The sequence below is a fragment of the Orycteropus afer genome, unplaced genomic scaffold, assembly GCF_000298275.1.
Source record: "Orycteropus afer afer isolate SDZICR_OR568_19922 unplaced genomic scaffold, OryAfe1.0 scaffold00040, whole genome shotgun sequence".
NCBI classification, from domain to species: domain Eukaryota; kingdom Metazoa; phylum Chordata; class Mammalia; order Tubulidentata; family Orycteropodidae; genus Orycteropus; species Orycteropus afer.
Window position 1 is genome coordinate 3,395,485 of NW_006921627.1, and position 15,126 is coordinate 3,410,610.

A 15,126-nucleotide genomic window follows, 5' to 3' on the forward strand; every position below is an offset into this window, starting at 1 on the left:
AAACCTTTATTGGGAGCTCTGGTGGTATAGTCCCTAAGACATTTGACAGCTAACCAGAAGACTGGCGGTTCAAACCCATTAGCCACTCCTTGGAAGATTGGGCAATCTACTTCCGTAGTGATACCAGCTGAGAAATCCAAGGAAGGGTCGCTATGAGTCAGATCGGATTAGACAGCAGGGAGTTTGGTTTTTTGGAAACTTTTATTAGATGTTGTTGTTGTTGTTGTCGTTATGTGCCGTCGAGTCAGCCCCGACTCATAGCGACCCCTCCTTGGGTTTCCAAGGTGGTATCACTACAGAAGTAGACTGCCCAACCTTCCTTCCAAGGAACAGCTGGTGGGTTTGAACTGCCAGCCTTCTGGTTAGCAATCAAGTGCCTAGGTTACCAGAGCTCCTTTATTAGATATATAGGATTTGTAAATATATTCTTCCATTCTGTAGGTTGTCTTTTCACTTTAATGGTGTCTTTTGTACAAAAAAAAACTTTTTATTCTGATGATGTCTAATTTATCTGTTTTCTTTTGGTTGCTTGTGCTTTAGGTGTCACATCTAAGAAACTGTTGCCTAATTCAAGGTCATGAAGATTTACATTTATGTTTTCTTCTAAGAATTTGTAACTTTCAAGTTTTTGTATATGGTATGAGTTGGAGGCCAATTCATCCTTTTGCATGAGAACATCCAATAGTCCCAGAATCATTTATTGAAAAGACTATTCTTCCCCCACTGTCGGACTTTAACATCCAATCATGAAGGGGAAAAAAATTACAGATCGCATTTACTTCAAGCCAAATTTAAATTTAATTGTGAATACTACTCCAAGATTACTTGATTACAAGATTACTTTTAAAAATCAGCTTATTTCTATTAAGTAACTACCTTCCATCTCAGGGCTCATTAAAATATACCACATTTTATATAGAACCTTTTCCTTTGCCTGGTTCAAGGACAATGATTACTAAAAACCTAGCAGGAAAAAGATATGACTTAGCTGTAATAAAACCACAGCATAAATTAGGATAACCACAGAATAAACCTGTGAGAATTTTCATCATTAGAACTTTGGAAAGCAAAATGATAAATACCAAAAATATTATTTTAGGTCTGTCCTTATCCTGAAATACATCAAAATAAAAAGAAATAAAGTGAATGGCCATTCATTACACAGCTGATATTATATACCTAAGAGATGTGTCCAGATGTTGCCTGTCTCTGTGTGTATTCTGAAAATGCTCTTAAAACAGGCCCGGAAAGAAGGCATGGGTGGCCGGTGTCCATGTAAAAGAAAGTCGTTATCCTTGAGCCAGTCTGGTAGCACATCATGAGGGATTACTCGCCATCGACCTTCCCATACCTGGAAGGAGAAAAATATTATCAAATACCTTTTTTCGCTTTAATTGTCAACTCAACACTGGTCCAGCAACTGTCTCTTACCACACTGTTTTACAATAGGAAAAATAATTTATTTTTAAAAAGGCAAATAAATACATTCAAAAAGTTTAATGCTCTATATTCTGAGTCCTTAAAAACAGACTGATGAAAAAGGTATTTTGAAAATGACGGTGTTTTCTTAAGAAAAGGAAAGAGTAAACAAACTTATAGAATATGCTCTTTAGAGGGGTTTCAGGCTTTGTATTATTCTGGCTAAAGGTAGAATGAGGAGTCCAAATTCTCATCCACACAGACCCCTCCCTTCGTCCTCCAGAATAGACTTTACCTCTCGTTTTCCTATTTTATACTCATGTTGTAGAAAAAGAACGACACCCACTCCTCACTTGTGGACATGGTTAGCATCTAAAGACCAAGTCATTAAATGAATGTCAGCAGTATACGAAATGGAGGATGACCACATCATTATATACGTAACTGCCAAACCACTGAGAATCATGGCCCAGCCAAGTTGACATATAACCTTAACCTTCACAGCCAGCATTACTCTGACTTGGCATTTGTTGCTGCCAGAGGTACGTTGTTAATGCGCCAAACAGTCAGATTTTTTAGTATTGATATAGGATAACAAGATAGTTGATAAGCGAGTAGTAGGTATATACAAAATCACACATTTGTACCTTTTGCTAAAATCTCTCCTCCTCCTTACTCTTTTTCTTCTCACCACAGCAAACACAACGAAGTAGAAAAAAGCACAGGAGTCAGAAAATCTGGGGTCTCTGCTATTAGCCAGTTGTATAAGCTTTGATTAATCACAAAATCTCTGAACCTCAGTTTCCTTATTTATAAAATGAGTGTAACAATGCTTTAATTACTTCAAAGGAAGGGACAGAAGAGACAGATAACATAAAGCGCTTCAAAATTCTTAATCTCTACCATCCACCCCAAAGATGGTATGTGATTCTGATCATCCCCAAAGGCTATCACCTGCCTCAGAGTTACTGGCTAATCCACTCTCTTCTCATGCTGGAGAGAGAGCAAAGCAGCTCAGCCTTAACTGCCATTCAAGTCCCTTAGCCACCTTGTCTCCCTTTCCCTTGCTGTCTCTCTCCAGAAAGGAAAAAAAGAATCAGGGCCTAGGTATCCTCCTCCTTAAATAGTTTTTCGGCCTCTTGTGTTCTGACTTTTTTAATGGCTTTCAGCCCAGAAAGCTTATACGACATTTACTTAAGCCCAAACTAATTTGCTTTGGCTAGCCAGAAAGATAAGGAAAAATGGTAAGATTGGGGGGGGGGGGACCTACCTTCCAGTTAAATAACATGATCATAACAGTCCTTTGGTCTAGTACCCTATAAAGCAAGAAACTAGGCTATAAATCAACAGAATTCAGCTTCACACAGTGATCCTAATCCCCTAACCCTCAGAAGTTCTGTGACAAACATGATCAAGCCACAAAAACTTGGCTCTCTCTCTACTGTGCAAAAAGACTGCCATAACTCACTAGCCACTGTACCCATTCCTTTCACTTTAAAACATTTTCCAGTTCTCTGCTCTCCTTAATCCTTCCTTATTGACTTTGTAAAAACACAAAGCCTCTGTACAATACCTCCTCCATCTCCAAAGGAACTGAGGATTAACAATTCAAAAACAGATATGGCCCTCCTAACACCCTATCAATATATACACACATACACACTCTCACATTCATTTCATGTAATTCTACCCGCCCCCCCCTCAAGATCTAGAGTCTATCTTTTGCTGGGGCTATCTGGCCATTCTGTGCTAAATATAGTAATACCAAAAGATGCATCTAGATTTTTAATGTCTACTGCTAATAGTATTATTACCCCTTATAAAAATACCTAGTAGCTTTATGAGATCTTCCATAGGACTTTCTGGAGAAAAGAAAACTGTCAAAATGAACATGGAAAAGATAGTTATCGTTAAGATTAACCTTACAAAATGCTGCTACTCTGTTTTATTTCGGGAGAATTTTATTTTAATTTTAATAGGGAGAGAAAAACAGAAACATAATCCTTACATCCTCAAGGCAGCTCACAATATACAAACAACTGGGCTGTGAGCATATCAAAAGTGCTATTATACTACCACACACAGCCAAAAGAGTCTGCTCCCTTTTTATAGTCAGAAAGAATTATGTTGTGTTTCTGATTAGTTATATATGTATTTAATGTCAGAGTAATTTTTCCTCCATTGTTTCTAAAAAAACATTCCATTCAAAATACTTAGCCAAGAAGTGGTACTTTCATGATTGTACTGCAACTAGTGACATATTTAACAGACACTGCACCCTCATTCTCAACCTGGAATCATATACAGCCAGCCAAAGGCTAATAGAAATAGATATCCTCATGTACCCCCTAGAAAAGAGAATAGGATCATAGCTTGTTGTTGTTGTTATGTGCTGTCAAGTCAGACCCCAACTCATAGCAACCCCTCCTCCTTGCGGTATCACTACGGGGAAGTATTGCCCAACCTTCCTTCCGAGGAGTGGCTGGTGGGTTTGAAGCGCCAGCCTTCTGGTTAGCAGTCAAGTGCCTTAAGCACTATGCTACCAGAGCTCCTTATAAACAGGTATCCTCATGTACCCCCTGGAAAAGAGAATAGGATCATAGCTTATCCAAAGCCTTATTTATAAGCGCAAGAAAGACACTGCCTAAACCAAGTATTTTAATAATGGCCCACTGGATTTGTATTATTGTAAAATGCATTATAGATTAAAAACTTAAAAAAAAAAAAAAAGCCTACCCACAGCATACTTCCTATTCCCCTGCTGGCCTGGCTATGCTGGTAAAACAGTAAAAACTGATGGTTAAGAAAAGAGATGAAGATTAAACCTGGAAACTCTAAAGACTAAATGATTTTATGTCCTCTAATCCTATAAGAAGAAGCTCTAGTAGCATAGTGTCTAAGGCATCTGACTGCTAACCAGAAGGATGGCAGTTCAAATCCACCAGCACTCATCAGAAGGAAGGTTGCGCAATCTACTTCCATAGCAACACCACCTCAGAAACCCAAGGAGGGGTCGCTATGAGTCGGATCTGACTCAACAGCAGTGGGTTTGGTTTGGTTTGGTTTAATCCTACAAGAAAACCTTTTCCAAAAAGGAAGGTCTATCATCAAGGTCATAACGCACTTTGTCTTAAACTATTCTGTTTATTGCTTCCAATGCAAGAAAAAGAATCCTTGTGTCATTAGACACAGCTACTTTTCAAGTACTGTCAGTTGCACTGCCACACCGGGGCGGCACAATCCTGGAGGACTGCTTCTTCATTCTGCTCTCATAGGCAAATTAACAGGGGATGAGGGAATGGTACTAATACTGAATCACACTCATTTTTCTTCAGTAAATCAGTTTGGGGCAAACAAATGCTCTATTTGTTCTCCATTAACTGTTAAATTGAAAGTGTTACTTGCTTTATTCTTTGCTCTTAGCAGAAAAAGGATTTAAAAAAAGCAGTCAAGTCAGCTATAATACCCCAGTGGTGTATAAATATTAAAAATTCCTAATGGTCAAGACACTAAATAAACAATTTGAGAGATTTAGAACACCAAATTTGTTTTTAGAAAAATGAAATATATCTTTTGCAACTCTTCGTACTAATACTCCTAAGATAGCAATTATTAGAGTTTCCATTCACTTGGCTTTTTTTTTTTTCCACCAATATTCAAACACTGAATAAAATCTCAGGAGCTCTATGTGCCTATAAACTTTTATAAACCCTAACCCTGCCCCCTCTTGTCTTAGAAAAGGTATCTATGTTCAGATCATGTTTTCTTCTCGTCCCCTGGTCCAAAGTATAGTGTTCTAAACTAACTGGCTCCAATTATTTCTAGCATCACATCATTGTGATGTGAATATAGGAAAATCTAAATTTAGTTTTCAGGAAAACCCACTTAGCTTTTTTAAGCTAAGTGTCACAAAAATCTCTATGGTCCTGGGATACACTTCGGGCCTGGGATAGGACTCACTCCCAAGGACTGGCTCTTAGCCCAACAGTAGAAAGACTTACATGCAAAACACCCAACCCACAGTGATGCACCCACCTATTCTACAGAGATATACCCCTTGGAGCAATCAGCCATGGGGCACCAGAGGGGCAGCATTCACATGGAGAGAAAGCTGGACAGACAGGAGTACATAACTAAGAAGGGCAGGGTGGGGGTGGGGGTGGGAGACACAGAGAAGGGAGGGGAGGAGAGTGAGTTAAGGTTTCGGATGGTAATCAGGGAGTGAAACCAAATGTACACAAACTGTTCAACATAAAAATCTGCTCTGTAAATTTGCACCCCAAAGCACAATGGAAAAAAAATATGCCTATATATATGATTTCACCAGAAATGCTTAATAAATTAATTTTTAGACACACATACACATACACACAGACAATGCTGACTTTAGATCATACCTGCCAGGGTCCCTTTCACCCTACTGAACAGGTTAATCAAATGGCTATAAATTTGCCAGTGTACCTTAGTATTTTCTCTAAATAAGCAACTTTAATTCTAGTCATCATTTTAGGAAAATATATATATTTTTTTATATTCTCACAACAGGTCCTGATGCATCAGATAATTAATTGGAAGAAAATCTTAAGAGGCAGAAAACATACCAGCTGTACTGAGAATACTAACTGTGCATAAGAACTGGGAGATTTCTACCTCAAGTAATTGAATTACCCATAGAATCTCTAGGAAATAGTACATTTGCATCAAAGCAAAGAGCAGACTCAATGGACTTGGAAATGACACTTGAATATCTTCCTCTAAGTGTAGGCACAACTACCCCCAATTTTGTTTCATCCTGTCGTATCTAAACTATCAAGAGGACATTGACTTTATCAACCTATAGCAGGAAAGATTTCTTTCCCAATTAGTTATTTTAGGTTTATCAAAACTTTATCATGTTTGCTCCAGGCAAACAAATGTACTGTGTGCCTTGAAAGGGTTAAAGTCATGAGATTAACTCTGCCCTCAAGTCTAAGGAACTACTGATCTCTTTAAAGGTTTCTATTGGGGAAGGGCTAAATAGGTAGCATGGAAATGACAAGAAATTGCCATCTTACCTTACAAACAAACTCTTCCATTCTTTCCATGGCATGATGGGCTTGTAAGAGAGGGGACATGCCCATAAACCTCTCATCTTCCTGAGAGACTTCATCACTGCACTCATGTTCCTCAGAACTCTGTAAGGCAATCACAGTTAACAGTCAGGGACAGAGACTGGGGTCAATTGAAACTATCAACACATACAATTATAATGAAATTCTCATAAGGTCAAAACAAGGCCTCAGATAAGCATCACTAACAAGTCCATTTATTATAGAATTATGAGTCTCAAAAGATGAACAATAGTTAACCATACCTCTTGACAAACTGTCTAATACAATGACATTCCTATGTTTGTTTCAGTAATAAATTCCTGGAATAGCTTTATTCATTTGTTTTCTGTTTGAGAATTATTTTCATATACCATATAGTAAGAAACCTCCAAGAATCCTATCACCTGGCACATATTAAATCAGTGTAATACAACGTGGTAAGTGATCTGAGGGTAAAAGAACGAAAATAGAGAAATAACATTTATTAAATTCTTAACATATGCCAACTACCAAGAAAAGAGGTTATCTAATTTAATCCTTAAAACCACCTTATTAGGTAAGTATTCTTATCCCTATTTAACATATAAAGATCAATAGGCAAACTTACATAAATTGCCCAAGTAGTCCTCGACTTACAACATATTTGAGTTACAATGAACTGCACTTACAACCAACCACAGTTAAGATCATGTGTATTTGGGGGAGGGGAGGTATATTTTATCATTAGTAATGTGTACTACATACAATGTCGCAGCATATAATTTGCTGATGTTATCATTTCAGATACTTAATCCCAGATGTCCAAAGACAAGTAAGATCTGATTTATAAAGATACTGATAATAAAAGGAAATAATAATGAAAACTTTTTAAAAAAAAAAGTATTCAACTTGCATCAGAACCAACTTACGATAGAGTCATCAAAACAGAACCCCATCATAAATTGAGAACTAGCTGTACTTGTTGTTGTTGTTGTTGTTATGTGCCATCGAGTCAGCCCTGACTCATAGCGACCCCTCCTTGGGTTTCCGAGGCAGTATCACTACGGAAGTAGGATTGCCCAACCTTCCTTCCGGGGAGTGGTACTTACAGTCAGTCATTTTGAATGTCAGGCTAAGTACAGTTGGATCCACAGAGGATTACTGATAGGGAAAGGTAAGCCAAACTCAGTGGCAAAAAAGAAACTATCATAGAGGCCTATGACTCGGAAGTAAGTAAGTAAATAATGGCCTTATAATGATGGGGTGGGTACTGAGAAAATTTAGGTAGACAGCATCATACCTGAATGAAGAAGACAGGCATGCAAACAAGAACTGTAACAATAAGCTAGAGAACACTATGAATACAGTTTGATAGGAACAGAAAAAAATAGTTAATTTTGGCAATTTCTGGATGACATCTGCACCAGCCTTAAAAAATGTATAAAAGGTCACCATCAGACATGATAGGGCAAAGGCATGACAAGTAAAGGTAACAGCATGTATCCAGAAACACAGAGGAAAGAAAAAGCACAGCATAATCAAATAAAATGTCATTTAGCATGGCTGCACCAAAAAGCCAAGGTAAAGCTAAAAAAAAGGAAAGTAGGTACATACCAGTCTTAACAATGTTGTTGTCGTTTGGTACCATCGAGTCATCTCCAACTGATAGAGACCTTATAGACAACAGAGCAAAACACTGCCCAGTCCTGTGCCAGCCTCACGATCTCTACTATACCTGAGCCCATCACAGCCACCATGTCAATCCATCTTGTTGAAGGCCTTCCCTTCTTTCGTTGACCCTCCACTTTACCAAGCATGACATCCTTCTCCAGAAATGGTCCCTTCTAACAACATGACCAAAGTAGGTGAGACTAAGTGTGGCCATCTTCACTTCCAAGGAGCATTCCAGCTGCACTGCTTCCAGGACAGATTTATTAGTTCTTTTAGCAGTCCATGGTACTTTCAGCATTCTTCACCAACACCACAACTCAAAAGCATCAACTCTTCTTTGGTCTTCACTGTCCAGCTCTCACATGCACATGAGGCAACTAAAAATACCATGGCTTAGGTTAGGTACATCTTAGTCTTCAAGAGGACATCTTTGCACTTCAGAGCTTGAAAGAGGTCTTTTGCAGCAAATTACCAAATGCAGTATGTCTTTTGATGTTTTGACTCCTGCTTCTATTGGTGTTGATTGTAGAACCAAGTAATATGAAGTCTTTGACAACTTCAATTTCTTCTCCATCTATCATGATGCTGCTTATCGGTCCAGTTGTGAGGATTTTTGTTTTCCTTATATTAATCCATACTGTCAATGGTAGTCTTTAATCTTCATCAGTAAATGCTACAAGTTATCCTCACTTTCAGCAAGCCAAGTTGTGTCGTCTGCGTATCTCAGGTTGTAAAAAGCCTTCCTCCAATCCTGATGCCATGTCTTCTTCATACAGACCAGCTTCTTGGATTATTTGCTCAGCATACAGACTGAGTAAGTATGGTGAAAGGATAAAACACTGATGCACTCCCTTCCTGATTTTAAACCATGAAACATCCCCTTGTTAGGTTTGAACAACAGCCTCCTGGTCTATGTACAGGTTCCTCGTTAAGTACAATTAAGTGTTCTGGAATTCTCATTCTTCTCAATGTTATCCACAGTTATGATCCACACAATCAAATGCTTTTGCATAGTCAACAAAACACAAGTAAACATCTATCTGGTATTCTTTGATTTGAGCCAAGATCCATCTGACATCAACTATGATATCCCACACTCCATGTCCCCTTCTGAATCCAGCTTGCATTTCTGGAAGTTCTCTGTCTATATACTGCTGCAATGGTTTCTGAATTACCTTCAGTAAGATTTTACTTGCATGCGATATTGATATTGTTCGATAATTTTCACATTCTGTGGGATCACCTTTCTTTGGAATGGGTACAAATATGGATCTCTTCCAGTCAGTTGGCTAGGCGGCTGTCTTTCAAATTTCCTGGCATAGCCAAGTGAATGCCTCCACACAGCATCTGTTTGTTGAAATATCTCAATGAGTATTCCGTTAATTCCCATAGTCTTGTTTTTCACCAATTCATTTAGTGCAGCACTGACTTCTTTCTTCCTTCAATACCATTGGTTCTTGATCATATGCCACCTTCTGAAATGAATGGTCATCTACCAATTCTTTTTAGTACAGTGACTCTGTGTATTCCATCCATCTTCTTTTGATGTTTCCTGCATCACTGAACATATTACCCATGGAATCTTTCAATATTGCAATGTGAGGCTTATCATTTTTTCCCCAGTTCTTTCAGCTTGAGAAATGTCAAGCATGTTCTTCTCTTTTGGTTTTCTAACTCCAGGTCTTTTCACATTTCATTAAAATAAATGACTCTACTTTCTCGAGCTGCTCTTTCAAATTTTCTGTTCAGCTCTTTTATCCTGTCAATTCTTCCATTTGCTTTAGCTACTCTCCCTTCAAGGGCAAGTTTCAGAGTCTCTTCTGACATCCATTTTGGTCTTTTCTTCCTTTCTTGTCTTTTTAATGACCTTTTGCTTTTTTCATGGATGATGTTCTTGATGTCATCCCACAATTCTTCTGGTTTTCGGTCACTGGTGTTCAATGCATCAAATCTATTCTTTAGATGGTCTCTAAATTCAGGAGGGATATAATCAATGCCCTATTTTGGCTCTCATGGACTTCTTTTAATTGTCTTCACCTTCAACTTGAACTTGCATATGAGCGGCTGATGGTCTGTCCCACAATCAGCTCCTGGCCTTGTTTTGACTGAAGATATTGAGCTTATCCATGGACTATTTTCCACAGATGTAGTCAATCTGATTCCTGTGTGTTCCATCTGGAGAAGTCCATGTGTATAGCTGCTGTTTGTGTTGCTGAAAAAAGATATTTGCAATAAATAAGTTGTTGGTCTTGCAAAATTCTATTATGTGATCTCCAGCGTCATTTCTATCACCAAGACCGTATTTCCCAACTATCAGTGATTCTTCTCTGTTTCCAACTTTTGCATTCCAATCACCAGTGATAATTAACACATCTTGATTGCATGTTTGGTCTATTTCAGACTGCAGAAATTGGTAAAAATCTTCAATTTCCTCATCTTTGGCTTTGGTGGTTGGTGTGTCAATTTAAGTAATAGTAATATTAAAGGTCTTCCTCGTAGGTGTATGTATATTATCCTGTCAGTGACAGCACTGTACTTCATGACAGATCTTGAAACATTCTTTATGACAATGAATGCCACACCATTCCTGTTCAATTTGTCATTCCCAGCATAGCAGATCGCATGGTTTTCTGATTCAAAATGGCCAAAACTGGTCCATTTCAACCCACTAATGCCTCAGATATCCTTAACCATAATAATCAAAGAATAGAAACTCAATTATCTATCAATTAAAGAGTGGGTAAACAAAGTGTGATATAGTCATAAAATGGAATACTGTTGTTAACTGCCACGAAGTCAATTCCAACTCATGGACACCCCAATGTGCAGAGCAGAAGTAACTGCTCCATTGGAGTTTCAAGGCTGTGGCCTTTCAGAAGCAAATCACCTGGCCTGTCTCTGGAGATGCTCTGGGTGGGTTCAAACTGCCGACCTTTTGGCTAATACTTGAGCGCTTTTCCATTTGAGCCAACCAGAGACTCCTACTACTACCCCTAAACCCACCCAATACCACTGAGTCAATTCCAATTCATAGCAATCCTTTATGATTGAGAAGAACTGCCCCACAGGTATTCCAAGGCTATAAATCTTTCTCCCGTAGAGTGACTGGTGAGTTCAAACTGCCAACCTTTTGTTTAGCAGCCAAAAGCTTTAACTGCTATGCAACTACAGCTTCTCTACTACTACTCTTACTCAGTAAATAAACAAGAACTATTGACATACTAAGCAAATGGATAAATAGCAAAACTATTATATTGAGTGAAAAAGAAGCTATGGTGTAGTAAATTACCTAGTATGGCTTTTCTAGCCATAAGTCTTTGTAAACCCCTTGGTAGAATCTGCTGTGAGCAACTGAGGAACTCCTGATTGTTAAAGTTATCCACCTACGGTATTTCTGTTGAGAGTGGCACAAAGCAATGTTCTGAGAGTTCTCTCTCAGGTGCTTAGAATTCTGATGTTATGACTGGTTAGTTTGGCCACTCTGCCAGGCTCAAAGGGAGCCCTCCTAGAGGCAGAAGGGGTCTCTCTGACTGCTGGCTGAGAAAGACATGCTGCTGAGAAAGAGAAACCGAGAGATATGCACTGCTGAGAGAATGACTGAGATAGGCTGTTGGCTGAGAGATGGTGGGCTGAGAAAGACTGAGCATTTTTCCTGAACTTGAATGTAACACAGGTGGAATATACCTTGAGTCCTGCCTTGCTGAAGGGTATAACTCAAATCACTACCCTTTGCTTTCTTGAAGGTATACCTACAAATCTCCTGGGAAGGTTTGCCCTCCTCTTGCTCCAGTTCTGTGTTTTGGCTCATCCTCATCTCACCCCTGGATTTGGGACAGCAGCCATCATCTGATCTGCTGATCAAGGTTCATCCAACCCCGAGAATTGGGAGGATCCTCCAGACCACTCACGGACCTGGGACTTGCCAGCCTGCCAGCCTCCACCACTACTACGTGAGACAATCCCTTGGGCATCTGTGAGTTCTGTGAAGTGTTACAGTGAAATACAGAACCCTAAGATGGGAGAGATTACTGAGAGGAGGAGGAGGAGTTAATGTCTGAAATGATGGAGTGGGATGGTAGTTTGAACATCTGGGACATCTTTAACCTCTGCCTCATGGGGACTGGACTTGTGCTGATCTTTCTAAGAGAAACTGTTCTAGCAACTGGTGTCAGAAGCGGTAGGATTCACTGCAGTGGCTCCAGACTCACAGAAGCATGGGACTTTGTAAAAAAAAAGAAGAAGAAAGGGGCCTGGGAAGTGAAACTCTGGATTCTTAGATGGTTACTTTGGTTGGTGTTACCTATTAAAAGAGACAATTGATTCAGAGGCTATGGCTTTTTGGTTACACCCAGCCAAAGCCTAAGGCCATATACATAGAATGGGAAGGTAATCAAGGTGAAAAGATGAACCTGGAATGTCTTAAAAAGGATTATGTGTTTTGGATTATGTGTTTATCTGAATGTACTACAGGTATTGAATGTTCTCTTACCCACTTGTACATTCATTAGAAATGATAATAGGGTATACGGATAAGAGTGTGTAAGTCCACCTTCAGCCAATACTTGATTGGATATGTTAAAAGGGGAAACAGAATTTGCCTAGAAGAAACACAGGCTTTTGTTTCAAACCCTGTGTGTAGAGTATAGGGGGCTTAGGTAGAAAATCTGAGCCCCACCCAGTACTACTGAGGGAATAGAAGATCTACATTTGAAGACAGGACCTAAAAAAAAAGAGACTGGCTTTTTTAATTTCGAGCAAGCAGTTAGGCTTTGGGTGCATCAAGGCAGGAAAGTCATGGTCCACGAGAGAAACCCCTTCCAGGACTGAGAGTTAAAGGAAGCCAGCAAGTAGTAGGCTTGTATGCAGCTCACTTGTGAACACCTGGATCCACTTGAGTGGAAATGGGGGAAAAGCAGCAAAGAAGAAACAGGCTGAGTTTGGTACTCTTTGACCTAGGCCACAAAGGCTGGGGATGAGAGGAAGGGCTGGCTGATCTGAAGTGCGATGAATTGTGAGCCTACAGGCACTGAAACAGTCCCTGAGGACTGAGGATGTGAGAAGGTGCTGGCTGGTCTGAAGTGAAAGGAAGAGTGTGACTCCCAAACTTGGCAGCTGGAACCCATGACCTAGCCGAGATGGCTAGGGCTGAGCTGACCAGAACCCGACCACAGAAAGAGGAAGATGTCTGACACTGAGTTGGTGTTAAGTTGCTGCAATTTGATGGCTTACGCTGTGCTGGACTTTGTTTATGGATGCAGATGCCCAAAGTTTCCAAGCAGAACACAAGATTCTTCAGTGAGAAAGGAACATGCTTGTCTCCTCACAGTACTGGTTTGATAGGGATGGGTAAATTAAAAATTGGCTATCTAAATTGGGAGAAGATAAAGGCATGAAGTGAAGTGGTTGGCTTACACACTTTCATGGGTGTGGTTCTTCTTAAACTGATGGTGAAGGGGATGTTAATTTTTGAAGTATAAAAGGAATAATGGCTAGAAAAGCCAGGGGGTGGCCTGCAGTGTAGTAAATTACCTGGTATGGCTTTTCTAGCCATAAGTCTTTGTAAACCCCTTGATAGAATTTGCTGTAAGCAACTGAGGAGCTCCTGATTGTTAAAGTTATCCACCTAGGGTATTTCTGTTGAGAGTGGCACAAAGCAATGCTCTGAGAAATTAGCTCTCTCTCAGGTGCTTAGAATTCTGATGTTATGATTGGTTAGTTTGGCCACTCTGCCAGGCTCAATAGGAGCCCTTCTAGAGGCAGAAGGAGTCTCTCTGACTGCTGGCTGAGAAAGACATGCTGCTAAGAAAAATGCCCACCTGAGAGACACACGCTGCTGAGAAAGAGACACCGAGAGACACGCACTGCTGACAGAATGACTGAGAGGGACTGCCGGCTGAGAGATGGTGGGCTGAGACAGACTGAGCATTTTTCCTGAACTTGAATTGTAGCCTGGTGCTTCCGTAATAAACCCCATAATCTGTGAGTTCTGTGAGGCCACTGCAGTGAATTACTGAATCCAGCAGAGATTACTGAATCCAGCAGAGAGGTGGTGGGTGCTGCGGGAGGAACGGTTGGTGTTAGGGCTTGAGGGAGGCGGCATGTCTGGCCTCGCAGGGATAGGCCTTGGGCTACTGATGGTGATTCTGTCTTCCTCTTGTGGGGTTACAGGAGGTTAGAAGATGTGGCCTCCCTGCCCTTTGGGCAGAAGCCAAACATGCTTTGCCAAACATGCTACTGGAATTTATTGAGTAGGGTCCAGGATGCTGCTAAACATCCTATAATGCACAGGGTACCTCCTCCCACAAGGAATTATCTTTGCCAATAGTGGTTGAGAAAATCTGATCTAAAATAAGAAATTATGAGAGTCTATACACCTCATGGGAGCTCTGGTGGCACAGTGCCTAAGGCATTTGACTGCTAACCAGAAGGTTGATGGTTCAAACCCACCAGCCACTCCTCAGAAGGAAGGGTGGGCAATCTACTCCCATAGTGATACCCCCTCGGAAACCCAAGGAGGGGTCCCTACGAGGAGGTTCCGACTTGACGGCACTTAACAACAACAACTATCGTGAAAAATGTGGCTAACAGGTGACAGCTACTTACTAACTGCTTACTGCTACTAGGGCTAAATGGAAACATTAATTCAAAAAATTCAAAAAGTATTCATTGAGTACCTTTTTCACATTAACTGAGGTTAAATGCTTTGTTCCAGGTCATATACTAGAAAATGCCAGAGGCAGAGGTTAAATGCAAGCCCATACAGTTTCACAGCTCATGCTCTATCTGTTACATTCACATTGGTTTTCATACTTAAGAAACTGCCTGATTTTGTAGGCAATATACATTTGGCCCCAAAGCCAAAACAAATACAGTCAGGCCTTGCTTTTTATATACAACCAAAACCACACAAAACTATCTTAATAACCAATGAAAAAAATTACAATTATTTTGTGATGTTAAAAAAAAA

The 15,126-nt window shown here is 40.0% G+C and overlaps 1 protein-coding gene across 1 annotated transcript in view; it reads right to left on the bottom strand.

Annotated features, from left to right (window-relative positions):
- ADIPOR2 (adiponectin receptor 2) overlaps positions 1-15,126 on the bottom strand; it is a 48,479-nt gene that overhangs the window by 7,319 nt on the left and 26,034 nt on the right. The window contains exons 2-3 of the mRNA XM_007937031.2: positions 6,474-6,593; positions 1,180-1,351 (exon numbers count right to left, since the gene is read on the bottom strand). Of these exons, the coding sequence (XP_007935222.1) occupies positions 1,180-1,351; positions 6,474-6,593 (292 nt within the window). The remainder of the gene's footprint in view (positions 1-1,179; positions 1,352-6,473; positions 6,594-15,126) is intronic.